Genomic DNA, 19,690 nt, shown 5'->3' with positions numbered 1-19,690 from the left:
CCATCGCCCCTTCTGTGACCTCCTCACTCTTCAGAACTTGTGTGAATCTGGCTGGCAGGGCTGGGATTGTCAAATGGACACAGAGGACTTCAGACTACATGTGTGGCTTTCACATGGGCAAAACTTTCAGAAAGCAGCACATAAACTCCCCAAGTGGCAAAAGGATGGACAAACGACAAAACATGCACATATGATTAGGGGAACAAATGACCACTGGGTGGGGGGTGGGGCTAGGAAACACAGAGGGATAAACATGAGCTTCACAAGCACAATCGTCACAGCATCTATTGGTCTGAAAGTTGAGGATGTGGGAGAACCCGGGAGACTCCAGTGAGACGGAGCACACACACACACACAGTCCACTGATGGAGGCAAGTGACGTTACACGGGCCACCACAGTGCACACAGCGGTGCCCCGTCCCTGTGGACACATGCTGATTTTACATCCTCAGTCAGCATGATGGAGGTTCTGCCCTCCTACATACATATAAACAAGTATTCCCAGCATTCCCCCTGGCAGGGCCAGAGCTCCAGCTCATGTGAGGTCTCAGGCTCTGCTCTGCTTAGCGCACACTGGAGTGTGGCCATGGCCCTTTCCACAACCTCCTTGGTTTCGGATTTTGGGTGAACTGAGGGGCAGAGCTGGAGAAGATTAGATAGATAGTAGCTATCAAACCCCCCGGGAGGTCTGGAGCTGAGACTCGAATATACATGAGGAAAACAGAAACGGACTCCTGGACCAAGAGTGAGGACGGTCCGGCAAGTGTCTTCTGCTGCGCCTTTCTGCGTCCAGTGTCCTGAGGCAGATGAGCAGCCAGGAGACACAGCTCCTCCCAGCCTTCTCTTCTTCTCAAGGGGCCTCTGTCTCCAGCTTTGACCATTTGTTATTGGCTGAGGTTTATCTCTCCTGCACCCTGGGCTCCAAGTCTGGTCTCATCCACATTTGCAAACCATGTGGTCAACAGTATGAAGGGCATTTCTACTTTCCGGTCTTCACCTCCAACCCATCTCACACAAATGCACTACCACTGCATGCGGGTCACCTTCCACCAGTGCTCAGGCCTGCCCACACCTAGCCACATCTGCACTGCCTCTATCCACGTAGGCTTAGTTTGCTCTGCCCCACGTCCTCACCCTGGCCTCATTTGCCCCATTTCCCTTAGTTCAAATCATTGAGATCCTCAAGGGCCCAATGTAGCCATCCAGCCACACCCTGGGCCTCGACCTTGCCACCTCCATGGCTTTCTCCAGACTCCAAGGCAAGAGTGAGCTTCAGAACTCAAAGCTGACTCAGTCTCACAATGTGATCCCCACAGAGAACGAATGCAGGGGACACACACTTGCCTGTCCACTTCTTCCCTGACAGCAGGCACTGTTCTCTCAAATGACAACCTAACAAGCCTGGTCACATGCACATGCCTGTTGCCTGAGGGCCTCTGGACCCTGAGTCTGTCCTGGACTGCCCCCATACCCTCGCTCCCTCTTGGAGCCTGTGCTGTGCAGACATTCCATTTACCAGGTGCGTCCTTTTACCTGCCTCATGGCATTGAGAGTGCTGACCCAGAGTGGTTATCAATGCGGTTTGTGAAACAGATCAAAGAGAAGAGTGTTATGGCACACAGTGATATCAAGGGACGAAGGAGACATTGACCAAGCTGTCCTAGAGAGACCCCTCTAGGGCCACATGCATACTTTACCCTGCTCACAGTCAGCATGGTCTAGGTCTTCTCTCACTCACACATGCAGAAATACTCCCCAGTGTCTGCAATGGCCACGCTGTGGACCAATAGTCACACATGACTCCTGCCTGCCTGAGGTTGTATCTGTTGCTGGTGCTGAGGGTCTCGGGGCCCTTCTTCCACTCCACAGTGGCCACCCTGCTTAACTCACACCACAGCACAGCCATTGTTCCTTTCCTGGCCTCCTCACCAATCAGACTTTGTATGAATCTGGGCAGCAGAGCTGAGAAGGGCCCAGTGGAAATAGACACCAGAAGACAGTCTAGAGGACATAGTGTCCTAGACACAGCACCCATTAAGCAGCACTGAAAATCCCAAAAGAGAAATGAGAAACAAGAGAACAAAGGTTCACAGGGAGACAGACATGAACCTCACAAACATGAAATCTATTGGTCAAGGGGTCAAGACGCTGTGACACCTGGCTGGATAGAGCACAGGTGTGCACAGTGTCCTGGGGACCCAGCACAGAAAGAGACAGAAGGTGGTGACACAGGACACGGCAGTGCAGACAACATGCCACTGACCCACCGCCAGTTTTTACCCTTCACAGTCAGCTTGGCTGAGGTCCTCTCCTGCCCACACACACACGAGTACTCCCCAGCATCCGTCTCAGCCAGGCCATGAATCTCTAGCTCACACGTGGCCCCATTGTGCCTCAAGCTGTATCTGTCCCCTTCACTCAGGGTCTCAGAGCCTTTCCTCCACTGCACAGGGGCCGCCTTGCTCAGCTCACATCGCAGCGTGGCCGTCGCCCCTTCAGTGGTCTCCTCGTTCTTCAGACCTTGAATGAATCTGGCTGGAAGGGCTGAGAGGGCCAAACAGACACACACGGAGAACATCAGACTGCCTGGAGGACTTTGTGCGCCGGACATGAACACACACTAACACACACGTTCTATGCAGGGAATACAGAAAATAAAAAGAAAGCAGGAAACGTGTGGGAAGCAATGCACGAGTTGTTGTTATGTACTGTCGAGTTGGAACCCATTCACTGCTGACTCTCCAGTAGGTTTTCAGAGGCAGTAAATCACACGGGAGGAGACTGCCTGTCCTTCTGTGGAGCAGCTGGTGGATTTGAACTGCCTGTCTTTGGGTTGGCAGTGTAACTCCTTACCATTGAGCTGCCAGAGTTCTCTAATACGGGAAGAGGAACACAGAAAACTGGGCTAATCCATCCTGGAAGAGGGCAGATGGAAGAACTGGTAGTTCTCATAGAGACACCACAGAGACAGGACAGGCTTATGGATAGTGGGCTGTTAGTGAGCTCACACATGGTCCTTTCTCTCTGGCTGCATTTGTTCTGGTGATGAGGGTCTCAGAGCCCTGCCCCACTCCACAGATCCACCTTGATCTGCTCATGCTGCAATGTGGCCGTAGGCTTGCAGTGACCTTGTTGTTTCCACGTACGATCTTGACTGGTATGAGTAGCAAAGGGAGAGTGGAGAGAAACTCCTTATACTCCAAGATCTATGGTTCTAGCTCAAACTCATGCACCTTTGCAGCTCCCCAGGGCTGGGAATAATCCAGACTAAACCAGCCTGAGAGAACAGAGCTGGACGAGAGACGAGAGCCACCTGTCTTCCATCATGCCCAGCTGTGATGCCTGCCCACGCCATGAGCAGAGTGTGGGGTCACGTGCTAGGTCCATCCTCTGCTGAGGCTTTCTGCTTATAGCATCTCAAGACAGTTCAGTTATGACCTTCTAAAAACATAGAAATCTCACATTCTTTTGACTAGATTGTAGTCTCTTCATGCTGTTATGGGAAAATACCACCAAGTGGGTGGTTTAAAGTACAGGATTTCATTGTCTCTTTGTCCTGGAGACTGAAGTCTGTGAGCAGGGTGAAGGGAGGGCTGTGTCCTCTTTCTGCAGACTGACAGAAGGTCTTTCCTGGTATTTTTCACATTCTCTAGGTTCGGGTATCTCCTTGGCTTGTAGGTGGATTGCTTCATGCCTTGTGGATGGATCCTCCTCTGTATGGCTTTATTTCTGAGTCTGTCCTTCTCTTCTGTAAGAAGCCACTCAGAAGGAATTCAGATTAGGATTCACCATGCTCAGAAATGACTTCACCATGCTCAGAAATGACAACATCTACAAAGACATTTCCGAGGTCCCTAAAACAAATTCAGACTTACCTGTACAGGTTAGGGGATACAATTTAATACACAGTGCTAGCCGTTGTGCATACTCACGGTTGGACTGGGTGCTGACCACCGTCGAGGATTCCCTCCCACCAGGAGACAGCCCATCCCCTGAGACTTCTCCTTAAGCGAGCTGTGGCTTGTTACCTCACGTCATTTCTGGGTTCCAAGTGGAATCAACTTTCTCCTAGTGTGGTAGCTGCTCATGGGGCCTGGAGGACAACATCCCTGAGGAGCTGTGGCCTTGTGCCACATGGAAGCATCTACCCTGGACCCACAATCCTATCCTTTGCTCAGCAGACTCCACTTCCATTGTGAGAGAGTGAGCTGGGGTCCCCAGGATGTATTGTCAGGCATCTATATTCATGAGGTGACTGTTCCCTCAGAGAAGCTGATAATCTATTCTTTGTGGGGGTTCTCAAGCCCTTTCATCAGCGTTGTTCCTGTGACCATGGAGTGCTGCTTATCCCTGCTTCCTCAGTACACCTTCAGCCCGAGACCTAGGAATGCTCAGCCCTCCTGATTTCAGCATATCTTCATCCTATGACACCTCCCCATGGCCAGGGAGATGCCACTTATGGCCCCGTTATCCTCAAGAATTGCTCTGCTCACCCTCCCTCTCAGGAGAGGCCTCTTCTCCTGCACCTAAGCCCAAAGACACTATTCATCCATGCTTTGCTCTTCTAAGTCCCTCTTGTCCACATCTCACCATCTCCAAAAATGCAGCCAACCAGTTAGCTAAGATAGTCACACAGGACTCAGCCCCACCTGGCATTCTCTCAGTGTGTGGCAATACCCATATCAGATGCCTCACTTTCTGGGGACACCATCATGTACAGCCTGTTCCTCTTGAATGGAGAGGACAAGGGTCTCCTCTAGGCTTCACCTGGTGTTCCTCCTTCCCCGCAAAAGCCTCGCCCAAGCCTTCCCATACAGTTCATGCTCAAGATTTGCCTTCTCCAAGATGGCTCTCTTTCTGTCCCGCCTTCTTTCTGTCAGTCCTCGTCTGTATGGTTCTCTTTCTGTTCAGCCCTCTTTCTGTCCAGTCCTCTTCTGTATGGTCCTCTTTCTGTCCAGCCCTTTTTTGGTCTGTCCCTCTTTCTGTCTGGCCTTCTTCTGTCTAGTCCTCTTTCTGTCAGCCCTCTTATGTATGGTCTTCTTCCTGTCCACCCTTCCTTCTGTCCAGCCCTTTTTTTTTGTCTGTCCCTCTTTCTGTTGGCCTTCTTCTGTATGGTCCTCTTTTTGTCTGGGCCTTTCTGTCCGGCCCTCTTCTGTCTGCCCCTCTTTCTGTATGGTCCTCTCTCTGTCTGGCCCTCTTTCTGTTCTGCCCTCTTTCTGTATTGTCCTCTTTTTCTCTGGCTCTCATCTGTACGGTCCTTTTTCTGTCTGGCCCTCTTTCTGTTCAGCTTTCTAAGTCCAGCCCTTTTTCTTTATGGTCCTCCTTTTGTCCAGCTTTCTCACCCTTATTTGGCTACATGCCTCAGGTTCTACTTCTTCTTCTCTCAAACTCACATGTGGCCCTCCTGCCTCAGATGTTCCTCCTGGCTCTGCTCCTCGGGACTGGTCTCTTCTACCTTAACTGTGACTCCACAAGGACAGAAAGGGCATCACCTGCCTTCTGCTGTTTATCTCACAGCTGAGACAGGCTCACATGCAGCAGCTGCTATGGACTGTGGGCTCCAGGAATGAGTGAGAAATAGCAGACCACAGTGCATATGGGGGTGGGAAGGGAGACACACAAAGACAAGCTCAGACCCTAGGCTGCCAAGACATACGGCCACACGTGGTCTTTTACCCCGCACAGTCAGCGTGGCTGAGGTCCTCTCCTGTCCGCAGATGCATGAGTATTCCCCGGCATCCCCCATGTCCAGGCCACGGATCTCCAGCTCACACACAGCCCCATCCTGCTTCGGGTTGTATTTGCCCCCAGCGCTGAGGGTCTCAGAGGCCTTTCTCCACTGCACAGGGGCCTCCTTGCTTAGCTCACACCGCAGTGTGGTTGTGTCCCCTTCCATAGCCTCCTTGCTTCTCAGTCTTCCTATGAACTGGGCAGGTTGGGCTGGAATGTAAAACAAATATGAATAACATCAGATTTCTGGAGGACTTGGGGAACACGACGGGGCAGGACAGAAGATAAGACAGAAAACAGGAGATACTGCAGTTGTTGGAGAACTGGCTATAGATTCTCATTTCTCTTAGTCCAGCCAACACAAAGGTTGTGCATCACTCAGGAAAGGGAAAGGGAACTTGGAAATAGACAACAGAGAAGCTCTTATCATTTGTAAAGACAAAGTCAACTGCAGAACAGATCATCAATTATTTATGTGCAAGTTCAGGCTGAACGTGTATAAAATCAAAACAGATTCATGAGAACCAAAGCATAAGTTTGAGTGCATTACCATTACTTAGAGACCAAGAACAGATGTGATGACCTAAAAAAAAGATCCTAATGACCGAAGAGGGGTTATGATGTGAATCAGGGCATCGAGTATGGAGAATGTAAAAGGTCATTAAAAAACAAGAAAGAGGGAAAGGCTCAAACAGATACAACAAATTTGGCTGTTAAGTGTAGAGTAGCTAAAGAAGATAAAAGAAATGAGGCAGTAAAAGAACTGAAGATTACAAAGGGCAGCTCATGAAGATAAGGTAACGTATTAGAGTAAAACTTGCTAAAGCCAGAATCTGTGTAAGCAGAAGCTTGTCAAAAAGGAAAAAACGAAAATATGTTCCACACAAAGGGGCAATAGAAAAGTGGCATGATTTGCACCCTGGCAAAGGCACAAAATCTGTGAGACCTAGAAAACAAGGCAATCCTATTGCATTTCAGCTCTCAGAGGCTTCATTCACTGTATAATGAAATGTGCAAAGACCTGAAAGGACAAATCAAAAAGAACATTATCAGCATTTCTGATGCTGAAAGGACTGAAGAGAAAATTCAAGTGAAAATAAGAATTTTATGGGCAAAAAGAATTAAACAACGCAGGAAGCACTGAATGAAGATGGAAGGAGTACACAGAGCCACTATACCAAGAGAATTAGTAGAAGGCTACATAGTAGAGTGGACGTGGGGGAGGGATTGTATACCAATGAAAGAATTTTTCTTTTACATTTCAAAGAGAAGAGTGAACTGGAGGGGGCTTGGGCAGGGAGAAAAGTGCAACAATGAATGAATGGAAATCTAAAATATCTGTACATTTTCATTAAAATTAATAATAATAATTAAAAAATTTTTAAAAAAGAGAATTAGTCAACATTCAGTAATTTTAGGTAGTGCATAATCAAGAATGACTAGCACTTATGAAGCAAAAATTGTGTTGGAGGAATTGGCAAAAGCATGGGTCCAAGGAATCAGTAGAATATCAATTGAGATGCTTCAATAAATGTGATGTGATACTTATTATATCAACAAGTTTGGAGGACCAGCCAGTCTGGAAAGAGACAAGTATTTGAACCCATCCCAAAGAAAGGCAATCAGACAGACTTTAGAAATTACAGAATAGTACCATTAATTTAACTTGCCATCAAAATTTTCCAGAAGAAAATTCAAAACAGCTGATGCCATACATAGAGAAAATAACAGATGTTCAAGCTAGATTCAGAAGAGGACACAGAATGAGGATTATCATTATTGATGTTGGACAGATTTTGGATAAGAGAGAATACAAAAAAGATATGTATCTGTGTTTTGTCAACTACATGGAGGAATTCAACTGTATAAGATCATCACAAATTGTGGATAGTGTGGAAAACAAGAAGGATTCCAGAACACTAAACTGAGTCAAGAGACAGTCAGTAAGACCGAACAAGGGGACACTGCATGGTTCAAATAGGGGGAAATGTGTAGAATGAGGTGTATCCCTTCACCCTACTCACTCATCTATATGCTGGACAAGTAATGTGAAAAAATGACTACACAAACAAATGTAGCAGCAGGAATAGACCAAGATTATTGACAACATGAAACATGCAGATGATACAAACACTCTTGCCAAAATATGAGCATGACATGAAGCACTTACTGATGAAGATCAAATGTCACGGTATGAATTACACTTGAATAAAAATCTTCACAACTGCACTGATGTCATAATAAATGGCAAAGAATCTGAAGTTTTTAAGCATTTCATTCTACTTGTATCAACAGTCAAAGACTATGGAAGCAACAGTCAAAAAAAAATCAAATGACATTGGGAAAATCTGTTGTAAAAGACCTCTTTTAAATATGAAAATGTATTAATCATTCAGGTGAACCTGACTCAAGTCATGGCCTTTTCAATTGCCTCATAAGCACGACAAAGCCAGACCTATAAAAGGAAGATAGAAGAAGAACTGGTGTGTTTGAATTATGTTCCTGAAGAATAGTTGATACAGTATGGAATTCCAGAAGAACAAACACGTGGTCCTTAAAAGTGAGAAAGGCAAGAGTTCTGCTCATTTACTTTTAACACAACAACAGGAAAAATGAAGTGCTAGGAAATGAAGTGCTGGTCACCAAAAAGAGAGAAATCCTTCATGATATGGACTGACACAACGGAAACAACGGTCTCGAGCACACACACAGATGACTCAGGATTGGGCAACATTTCATTCTGATATGCAGAAGGCCTGTACGATCAAAGCCAACTCAACAGCAACAACAAGGGAGGAGGGTGTTCTAGAGTCAAGGAGACGAGTCAAGGAATCTGAGTGTGGATAAAAATGCATCGATGTTGAGTTAGGATCGACTTAATAACTGGCCCTCCAGTTTTGTTTTCTGAGGCTGTAAACTACATAGGAGGAGACTGCTCATCTTTCTCTCATGGAGGAGTGGTGGGTCTGAACCATCAGAGAGGCACAGCCTTTAAGGTGCATCTTCCTATGGACTACACTACCAGAGCTCCCTGAGTGCAGACAGAGGGATGGCATAATGTCAAACAAGTGAACACCATGCCACTGTCCACATGACCCCATTCAGTCCTTACCCCTCACAGCCAGGGTGGCTGAAGTCCTCTCCTGTCCGCTTATGCATGAGTACTCGCCAGCATCGGCCACAGCCAGGCCACGGATCTCCAACTCACAAATGGCCCCAGTCCGCTTCAAGCTGTATCTTCCCCCAGTGCTGAGGGTCTCGGAGCCCTTCTTCCACTCCACAGGGGCTGGCTTGCTCAACTCACACCGAAGCACGGTCGTGGTCCCTTCCGTGACCTCCTTGCTTCTCAGTTTCCCTATGAACTGGGCAGGCAAGGCTGGGGGGTAAAAAGGCAAATGGGCAGAGGTAGCACCTTCAACATGGACCCTGAAGGAAAGGTGCAGTGGGATACAGGCACAGCTGGACAGATGTTACCTACCCTTCACGGTAAGTGTGGCCATAGTCGTCTGGTCCCCAAAGGTGCATGAGTACAGTCCGCTGTCCTCGGGCAGCAGGTCTCGTACCACCAGCTCCAGCATGGCTCCCTCCTGTCGCAGCCCATACTTGCTACCTGACCGCAGGACCTCATCCTTGAAGCGCCACTGCACAGGCGCAGCCACAGAAGACAGCATGCAGCGCAGTGTCGCGGCGCCGCCTTCCAGAAACTCCACGTCCTTCAACCCTTCCCGGAACCTCACTGGCCGCGCTGTGGATGGGCAAGGCTCAGCACGGCCTCTGCTCTGACACCCACTGTATCCCTCTCATCCTATGTGGCGGACAGTAAAAGGCAGGAGAAGCAGGGCGGGTAGACAGCCACAGAAGGAAAAGGAGGAGAAGCCACAAAGGTAGGATACAAGGCCGATCACACAACCCAGAAATGTGGAGGAGCAAGAAGCAGATGTCAGTCCAGAGACAGAGAGGAGCAAGGGAGCCAAGGTTGCTGAGAACTTCAGAGAAAAAAGGGTCACAGGAGAGGTGAAGACAGAGCAGGAACAGCACAGAGACAGGGCAGAGGCAGGGCAAAGATGAGACAGTGATGGGGAAGGAAAAGGACAGGATTGGAGCAAAGATCATAGGAGATGTGGTGAGGACAGGACTCAGGGCCAAGATCCACACTTAGAAGTACGGAGACAAGTAGATCTGAAGCTATGCAGGGCTTGGGGCAAGGGGTTCCCTGGACTCCCTGCAGACTTCTTCCTTGGGTGCCCACTCTGCCCCAAGTATGTCTGAGAGTCAAAGACATTTGGAGTGCAATCAGAGGCTAGCCAGCCCCCCTGCACTGCCCAGGCTCACCATGGACCCTGACGATGGAGCTGGTCCAGGTGCCCCCTGCTTCACACTTGTAGCGTCCGCCATCTTGCACGGTGGTGTCCGTGACAACCAGCTGGGCCTGGCAGCCCTCATAACTCATCTGGCACCGGGCTGATGGTCGAAGGACCTTCCCATCCTTGGTCCAGCTCACGGTGCTGTCCGGATTGGTGGTCTCACAAATGAGAGTCAGAGTGTCCCCCTCAAGGATCGTGGTATCAGTGAGCTCTCGGGAGAAGATGCTTGGTTTCTCTGGGGACCAAGGAAGAGATGCAAACAGCATGAGCTTCACGCCACCATGTGGGCCACTCAAAGGCATCACGGGTGGAGTTCCAGACCAGTGGAATCTTTGCCCTCTTACTAAGGGCACGGAAGGGGCCAATAAGGAATAAGACCAAGCCTGCGTGCCTCCTCACCCCAGAGGGGCCACTGCCTAGCTTATGCCATCAGGAGCTCAGCACATTACAAACCACAAATCCAACCCTAGATAGCCCAACCCAACCTCGCAAGCTCCCAGGAGTCAGAGCCTCCTGCCCTCAATGGGCAACCACGGTACATTCTCGGGAGTCCTACTTGGCACTTGTCATGTGGTCCAGCTCCTGTCTGTGGCCTGTCCCTATACGTCTGTGTTCCTCAGCCATATGGACCACGTTTTGCTGGCCTTTGAGTCCCCACACAGAGCTGGGCACATACCCTTACTCTGTGAACTCATAACTCACCTGTGACCCTCAACGTGGCTGAGGTCCGCTGGTCACCTGCCTCAAAGTGGATAGTGCCCGAGTCCTTGAGCGCAAGCTGCCGCAGGGTCAGCACGTGGCAGCCCCCGGGCTGGACCTCAATCTCATTGAGCTCATTAGCATGCAAGGGGGTTTTGTCCAAGAACCAGTGGACAGGCTCATAGTCAGTAGGGGCGATACGGCAGCGGAAGGTGGCCGAGGCGCCCTCCTGCACATCCACGTCCTCCAGGTCTTCAATGATGCGCACGCTTTGGCCTGTGAGGGCAGACAGATTGGTCAAGGGCCTTAGCTCATCAGATTGCACATTCAGTCACCTCCCAGGGGAAAGACGATACTCCCCGCACTTGGGGGAGACCCATGCTAGGAGCTGGAGAGACTCTTCCAAGCTCATGTCAGTAAAATTCAGATCACAGCTGAGCTGTCTCAAAACTAACTTAGGTCACTTTATAAGCTCCAGACTCACCTCCGTCCACCACCGTCCTGCCAAGTACGCTGGGTAAGCCCCGGAGCCTGACGCAGTCTCCCTCTGGCCACAGCCACCCTTCTGGCCCTCACTGAGCTGTGCTCACCAGTGCGCCATTATCCAAATCCGTTCATGCCTTTTGGGCTTGTCATAATCATGCAATTGTAGCAAAGTGGTTAAAGTGACCACTAACCAAAAAGTCAGCTGTTCATACTCATCAGTCACTTGCTGGGAGAAAGATGGGGACATCTGCTTCCCTTGAGATTTAAGCCCTGGAAACCCTAAGGAACTGTTCAACTCTGTCCATTCCTGACACCTATGACTCATAATCAGCTTGTCAGTGGTGAGTTTTTAATTACGTTAAATCCTACATGAACAGATTAAATAGCTCTGAACTGTGGCTACGTTGTTAACTTTTAAGCCAAATACTTTGGGTGTTTGAGAAGCTGAACGGCTTTGGGGCAAAAACATTTTTTTAACATTTTTTTTGGGGGGCAAAAACATTTTTACAGCTACATTAAGTAAGGGAAAAGATTAGAAAGAATGAAAAAGTAATTAGATTCTGCACTTGGATGCCTTTTGTATTGACAAGCGTCTTGAAGTTATGAATCTACCTTAAAGAAATTGATGCTGGAAAATGTAGATGGTGGAGTGCAAATTAGACAAAAGAGACAAGGAATGGCACATTGACACAAGCAGAAAAGGCTGGCTACACCAAGAGAATGGTGAACATGTGTATGCTCTAAGTGTCTAAAAGAACATATTTCATTATTTTATGACACTTAGCCTAACTGCAATTTTTAAAATTAAATATGAATAGCACTTTTATTAGTTAAAAGGGTTTTATCTTCTAACAAAAATGTTCTGCTGAACTGAAAAGTACAATGAGAAGAGAGGAAAGTGAGACTTCTTTATTTATAATGAATTATCCCGAAGGCCTCTCACTGAATCTGTAAGAACAGAGTGGCTTCTGGCCAACACACCTAGGCGCCAACCCTGGAACTCGGCAGCCTGATGGCTGGTTGTTGGGAGGACAGAGTCTCAATCGCTCTCAGATGCCAACATGTCCTGCAAATCTGGGTGAGCCACTGTCTGGCTGAAACCCCCAATATCTCTATTTACAAAATGAGGGGACAATAAGGCTCAACAAGCCCTCATGGCACAAATGGTTAAGCGCTTGTTTGCTAACAGAAAGGTCCACATTTCTAAACCACATTTGGTGAATAAGCCTGACAATCTGTTCCTATACAGATTGTCAGTATTGTTATGTGCTGCTGGGTTGGTCCATTCATAGCAATCCAGGTGCAACACACAGAACTGCTGGTCCTGCACCATCCCCCTAACCATTGCTGCGCTGGAGCCACTGTACTGATTCATTTAATTGAGGCGTTTGTTTCGAGGTGGCCCAGTGATAATAATTGTGCACTCCAATCCTGAAGGCGCCAGATTCAAACCCATTAGCTGCTCCTCAGGAGAAGGATGGCAATCACGTCCTGTGGGATCTACTGACTCTGAAAACCCACTGGAGGGTCAGCTATGGGTTGGTCCCAGCTCAACAGTACTCAACAACAAACCATTTGACGTCCTCCAGGAACTTGTCCCCTCTGATGACATGTTCAAAGAACATCATCCTCATTTCAAAGCAGCCCTCTGGCTATACTTCCAAGGCAGACTCATTTATTCCGATACCATCTTTATACCATAATGTATTTACTATTTTTTGCTAACACCACTATTCAAATACATCAGTTCTCAGTTGTCTTCTTTACTCATTTTCTAGCTTTTGCACATCATAGCTGGGTTAGGCACATATTAGTCCTTCAAGTGACATCCTTGCTTTTTAGCACACCTTCAAAAAGTCTTTTCCAATAAACTTGCCCCGCACAATATAATGTTTTGGTTCTTGACTTCTGCTTATGTGGGTGCCTTATCATAGATCCAAGTAAAATTAAATCTTTGATAACTTGATTATCTTCTACAAATATTAAGCCATTGCCTATTGGTCCAGTTGTGAGGATTTTTGTTTTATGTTGAGGTATGATGTCTAGTGAAGACTATAGTCCTCATCAGGAAATGCTTCAAGTTCTCTTTACTTTCAGCAAGCAAGGATATGCCACCTAAACTTTGAAAGCTGTTAACAAATCATACACCGGTTGTGATGCCAAGTTCTTCTTTGTATGGTCCAGCTCCTTGATTTATCTGTGCAGCACACAGGTTGAGTAAGTATAGTAAAAGAACACAACACTAACAAATATCTCTCCTGATTTGAAACCACACGACATCCTTCATTCTGTTCCAATGTCTGCATCCTGGTCTCTGTACAGTCCCACATGAGCATAATTAAATGTTCTGTACTTTCCATTCCTTGCAGTGTTATCCATAATTTGTTATGATCCACACCAATCAATGCCTTTGTATTCATGCCTCTTTAAAAACACAGGTAAACATCCTGTATTCTCTGCTTTCAGTCAAGATCTGACAACAGTACGATACCTCTCATTCTGTATCCTCTTCTGAATCTGGCTTGAATTTGTGGCATTTCCCTGTCCATGTATTTCTGCAATCACTTTTAAATATCTTCAGCTATACTTCCCTTGGGTGTAAAATTAATGACACTTTTGGATAATTTCTATATCGTGTTGGGTTGCTTTACTTCAGAATGAGAACAAATATTGATTTCTTCCAGTTGGCCATCCATGGGATATTCAGTACTCTTCACAAACACCACAACTCAAAGACATCAATTCTTTTGTCATCCTTATTCACTGTCCAGTTCTCAGATGCATAGCAAGCAATTAAAAAGACCATGGTCTGAAGCAGGCACACCTCAGTCTTCAAACTGACATCATTGCTCCTCAGTAATTTGGAGAGATCTTTGACTGCAGACTTTCCCAGTGTAACACACCTCCTGATCGCCTATCTGCTGGTATCAAGAATGTGGACTGTGAATTAAGTAAGATGAAGTAGTTGACAATTTCAATCTTTTCTCCATATGTCATGATGTTGTCTATTGATCCAGTGTTTCTTGATGTTGAGATGTAATCAAGACACCACTCTGGCCTTGCTCGACCCCTGGGCCTAGAGCACGGACCAGCAGCCAGAACACAGCTGTTTCAATCTCACCCCAGTCTGCCTCGAAGGCATCTATCACTGACACCATGATACCTCAGGACAGATCTCTTTGACAATTAATGTAATGCCATTCCTCTACAATTTGTCATTCCCTGTATAGAATTTTGTTCAATTCAAAATTACTTAATACCACACACACACACACACTTATTAAAGTATTATTTACCACAGCAAAGAGTTGAAAACTACCCAAATGACCATCATTGGGCAAATGATCAAAGAAACTATGGTCCAATGAAATATTACACATTATTAAAACAACTTTCAACCTCCCCTGATTCATATTTCATACATTCTACTTTCCAATTAATGTTGACTATACTTTGAGGAGGAAGCTCTTCCCCAGTCATGTTTTCAGTCCAAAGGACTCATCTAATAATATTTTATTACTATTATTAAGGTTTTTAATTGGGCTATTTTTATCACTAGGCCCTCTTCTTAGACTCTATCGGTCTGGAAGCCCCACTGAAAACTATTGAAAAACCCTAAGTAACCCTGTGGGTCTTTGAAATGTCAGTGACTGAGTTCTAGCATCACAGCAGTGCAATGCACCACGGCATGAAAAATTCACAGTTGTGTGGTAGTCATCAAGATGGCAACCTAGGAAACCCAATGGGGCACTTCTACACTGTCAGTTAGAATCACTATGAATTGAAATCATCTAGATGTCACATAACAATAATGACCCTCACCTGACTGAAGGCAAGGGACTGTGAAGAGCAAGCAAACTGGTGACATGAAACCATGTTGTGACAAAGTGACATTCAAACAGGGAGACAAAAAACAGTGGTGACAGAAAGCCACTTAATCAGGAGCAATGACAGGGCCATGGATCTTCCCGAAGATGGAGCCTCTATGTCTCAGGTCTCTTAAAGGAGCAGGACTTGGGCATGGCTGGCCCAGCTCTGTAGCAGACTAACCACAGCAGCACTAGCATTTGATAAGCCTAGCTGGCACCTGTGCTCCCCTGAGCCTATCCTGTATGTGCTGACTCCATGCATGGCGTCCAGTACAGGGACTGACGCAGAGCGTTTACTCAGCACGTGATGGCATATACACAGGAAGCCCATAAATTCAAGCCAGGTGGTTCACAGACACTGTTCAGTGCAACTCAGTGTGAATGGAAACACTGAGGCTTGCCTTTTCAGGGTCATGCTGGGGCAAAGCCCTGATCTCTGGGCACCTTGGCGGTCCAGACTCTGAGGAAGCCACGACACCTGGACACGCACACACGATGGCAACTGTACGCAGTGGCATCCTTGAGGCAACTTATCGTTCTGCCGACCCAGGACCTCACCTTGCACAAGGAGCCGGGCCTGTGACTGGGCCTGGCCGATGTCGCAGGTGTAGGTATCACTGTCTGTCCGCTCCAGGGCATTGATGGTGAGCTTCAAGGTCACCCCATCCTGGCTGGGTGCATGCTTGCCTGAAGCACGCAGCTCCACCAGGCCTCGGCGCCAGGTAACTGAAGTCGCAGGACGCTCCGTCTCACACTCAAACACAGCCGAACCCTTCTCTTCAGCCTGCACATCAGCCAGTTCCTTGGTGAAACAGTTTGCCCTTTCTGGGGGGAGGAGGGGACAAACAGGGGTGAGCCAGTGCCCCCCAAGCCTAGGCAGTTGCCCATCCCATACTAGGCCTCAGCTTCCTGCCTGGGCAGAATAGCAAGCTCAGCGCAGGCTGTACCCTGGGCCTGTCCCTACTGTCACCTTCCACGCGGAGTCTGGCTGTGCTCCTGGAGGCCTCCGTCTCGCACGTATACTCGCCCGAATCCTTGAGGGTGGCTGCGCGGACAATCAGCAGGGCCTGAGTGCCCTCGGCACGCACGTCATACTTCTGACTCTTGCGGATAGCCTTGCCGTCCTTCAGCCAGCGCACCATGGTGCCTGCCCGGGACAGCTCACAGCTCAGCACCACATCTTCCCCTGGTGTCGCCTTCTGATCCTCCAGGGCCTTTGTGATGTCCACTGGCCTCTCTGGAGGAAGAGACATCCACCTCATGAGGCAACCATGGCCCAGCCAGGTCCAGGGAGGGATAGGGCAGGCATTCAGACCACAGAAACTGAGACCAGAGACCCTTCACCCTTAGCACTTGGAACCTCAGAGTCCTGGAAGGCAAGGAGCCCAGACTCTGCCAGAAGGAGCTCTGGGGAACATCAGGATGAGCCTTCTACACTGGCTGTCTGTCTGAACACCGCCTCTCTGAGTGTGGCCAGGCCTGTGTGGGGCTGCGCGTAGTAGAAGCTCTCATATATCACTGAGTCACAGATTGGGTTAAGATGTCCTTTTCCTTCTCTGGAGGAGGAAAAGCTCTACCCTCATAGTAGTCCCACTCTAATAGCCTTGAGCCCCCACAGCCTTTGGAATACTCATTAAGGTTGAGGGATGGTCAGGAGCACGCCAATGTTCCTGTAGCCCAAACTGATACTGGCCACGTGGGGCCAGGTTGGGCAGTCGAGTGACACCCCCCACCCCAGGCTTCATGCCCACCTTTCACCACCAACGAGGCCTTGGAGGTGAGGCCAGCCACAGAGAACACAACCTCTCCTGCATCGCTCAGCGCGGCATCCTGAACCGTCAGAGTGTACTTGCGGCCCTGGCGCCTGGCTTGGAAGTGGCCGGAGCTGCCCACGGTCCTCCCAGCGACGGTCCAGATGGCCGGCTCGTCAGCATTCTCGTGGGACAGGATGCACTCAAAGCTGCAGCTCTCACCCTCCAGTATCTCTGTTGTCTTAAGCCTCTTGGTGATGCCCACGTGCAAGTCTGCAGGGTCAGGGGGAGCAGTCATCAATGGCCCAATTGGCACAAGGTCCGTGATACAGAATTGGTGAGCTGCGGAGCACCGCAACCATCCACAGAGCACCTGACACCCCACTCTCTGACCCCGCAGCAGTGCTGCTCTCACTAAGCCTTCTGTCCCCTCCATCTGGACAAACCTGAGCATCTGAGTCTGAAGGGGAAGCCATATGCTACAGAGGAAGGTGGAGAACGTGGAGAGGCTGAGGACCATCCACGATTTCAGGAGAAGGATGGAGTCCCAAGCAAAGGTCAAGTCAGCCCCGGGACATGCTCACGACTCTGCCTTCCTCCTTCCTCCTTCCTGGTGGAGGTGAATGATAGCGCCCCAGACTCACAGTAAATGTAGGGGCACTCTAAGTACCAGACATGTGGCACACACATGGCAGGCAGAAAGGTGTCCCCTTCTGCAGGGAGCCAGGTCAGAAAACAGACATGCTCAGGGAAGTCACAGGGCCACAGTGTTGGGCTGGTCCTTTTACGTGCTGTCCTGCTCAGCCATGTGGAGAGTCCATGGGAATGAGAACGGTAACCTCCCACAGTCCTCTCCCACGCCTCACCACTCTCCTCGTATGGCAACCCCTTCCCCACTGGAAGGGCTCCCTGACCACCTGCATGCTGCACTGGTTCTGCCCAGTCCTTCCATGTACAGTCACATCTCCATTCTCCATCAGATACTTCCCTCCCTCCTGGCCTGGACTCTCTCAGGTGGGCATCAGCAGTCCCTAAGTCCCATTCTCTTCATGCACAGCGGGCTCTCCGCCCTTAGCTTGCTTCCCTCACCCTGTCTGAATTCAGATCACACTATACTTTCTGGTTTCCCAGAAAGTCAGAAGAAGCTCTCCCTTCTCTGAAAACACAGCCTCGGTCCTGCAGAGAGGCACCCCTCCCAGGAGTACCCCCTTTCAGAGCAGGGGCTGCAGGATCGAGCAGTTCAGCCACATACCGTGCACTCTGACCCGGGATCGGGTCTCCTCAGAGCCCAAGTGGCAGGTGTACAGGCCGGCGTCATCCTGGTTCAGGCTATGCACCACAAGCCCTCGTGTGGCTCCCGTGTGCAGGAAGTCATACTTGTCACCAGGACCCAGCTCCACGCCGTCCTTGCGCCAAACCACGCGAGCCTCAGGGTCTGAGACCTCGCACTGCAGGGCCAGCGTGCCCCGCTCCTCCACCGTGACGTCATCCAGTGCCTTCAGGAAGACCACTGGCTTCCCTGCAGGGGCACAGGGTGAGCAGGCTGCCAGGTCACCTCGTCCCCCCCCCCCCATCCTACACACACACTGCCTGGTACAGCACTCACCTCTGACCTCCAGGCGGGCAGAGGTGGTGACCTTGGGGGACGTGAGGCACACAGTGCCCGAGTCTTCCTGGCAGACACGCTTCAGCACCAGCATGTGGCGGCGGCCCTCACGGGAGATCTCGTGGAAGCTGTCGTTGTACAGTGGCGTCCCATTGAGCGACCACTCCACCTCCTCCTTCTCATCAGACAGCTCACATGAGAAGCAGACGCTGCCCTCCTCTGTGGCCTCCATGTCCTTCAGGGGCTGTGTCACTGTCACCTCCTTTGCTGTGGGAACACATGGAACTTTCAGTGACTGTCCCTAGTCCACCAAGCCAGCCACTGGCCCCTGGCCCCTCACTGACCTTCCACTGTGACCTCAGCGCTGCTCTGGGCACTGCCCGCCTGGCACCGGTAGATACCAGCATCGGCAGGTGTGAGTCGCAGGACACGTAATTCTGCCATATGGCCCTCGAGTGTCATCTTGAACTTGTCTGAGGGCATCAGGGGTGTATCGTCCTTGTACCACTGCACAGCCTTGGGGGGTGGCCGGAAGTCACAGGACAGCACCACAGACTGCAGCTCCCGCCCAGCCTTGGGCTCCAGGGGCCTCGTCAGCACCACTGGGATATCTAAGGGCAGAACACAGAGCTGAGCGAGAGCATGTCAGGCATGGGGCCTGCAGATACGACACCCCCAAGAAGACAGGAAGAAGACTTGAGAAGACACGGCAGGCAGCGGACCTGCTCCACTCAGGAACCCAAGCCCACCCCACCCTAAGTCATGTGAGCAGTCACCTGAGACGACCAGGTGGGCAGAGGAGCGAGCCTTGCCGATGGTGAAGTGCACGGAGCCAGTCATGGTGGAGCAGGTGCGTCGCAGCACCAGGCGGTGCACGGTGCCCTCCTGCTCCAGGCCCACGTTGGCCCCCACCTGCAGTGCTGTCTTGCCGAGAAGCCACTTAGGGGGGCGCACCGAGGGGATGGAGGTCTCACACTCAAACCAGGCAGGAGCGGGCTCCATCACGGTCACATCCTGCAGGCCTCGCACGATGGTGATGGATTGCTCTGTGGAGCGAGGAGGGTCAGTCACAGCATGGCCCATGGTGGCCACCTGCTCTTTCCTCCAGAGCTCCAAAGGGGAGCAAACCATCTCTGCCCTGAAAGTATATCCTCTCTACACATATCTAGCCAGGCCCATGGGTAA

General features: G+C 49.7%; 1 protein-coding gene across 1 annotated transcript in view; it reads right to left on the bottom strand.

Annotated features, from left to right (window-relative positions):
- OBSCN (obscurin, cytoskeletal calmodulin and titin-interacting RhoGEF) overlaps positions 1-19,690 on the bottom strand; it is a 212,129-nt gene that overhangs the window by 83,996 nt on the left and 108,443 nt on the right. Inside the window, 15 exon segments of the mRNA XM_006894039.1 lie at positions 1,722-1,792; positions 1,795-1,962; positions 2,281-2,544; positions 5,677-5,940; positions 8,843-9,106; positions 9,209-9,475; positions 10,063-10,329; positions 10,797-11,069; positions 15,707-15,973; positions 16,119-16,385; positions 16,900-17,172; positions 18,152-18,418; positions 18,506-18,772; positions 18,850-19,116; positions 19,282-19,551. Of these exon segments, the coding sequence (XP_006894101.1) occupies positions 1,722-1,792; positions 1,795-1,962; positions 2,281-2,544; positions 5,677-5,940; positions 8,843-9,106; positions 9,209-9,475; positions 10,063-10,329; positions 10,797-11,069; positions 15,707-15,973; positions 16,119-16,385; positions 16,900-17,172; positions 18,152-18,418; positions 18,506-18,772; positions 18,850-19,116; positions 19,282-19,551 (3,716 nt within the window).

The sequence above is a fragment of the Elephantulus edwardii genome, unplaced genomic scaffold, assembly GCF_000299155.1.
Source record: "Elephantulus edwardii isolate Elephantulus edwardi_28Jun2011 unplaced genomic scaffold, EleEdw1.0 scaffold00133, whole genome shotgun sequence".
Lineage (NCBI taxonomy): Eukaryota > Metazoa > Chordata > Mammalia > Macroscelidea > Macroscelididae > Elephantulus > Elephantulus edwardii.
This window is presented reverse-complemented; position numbering and strand designations above follow the sequence as displayed.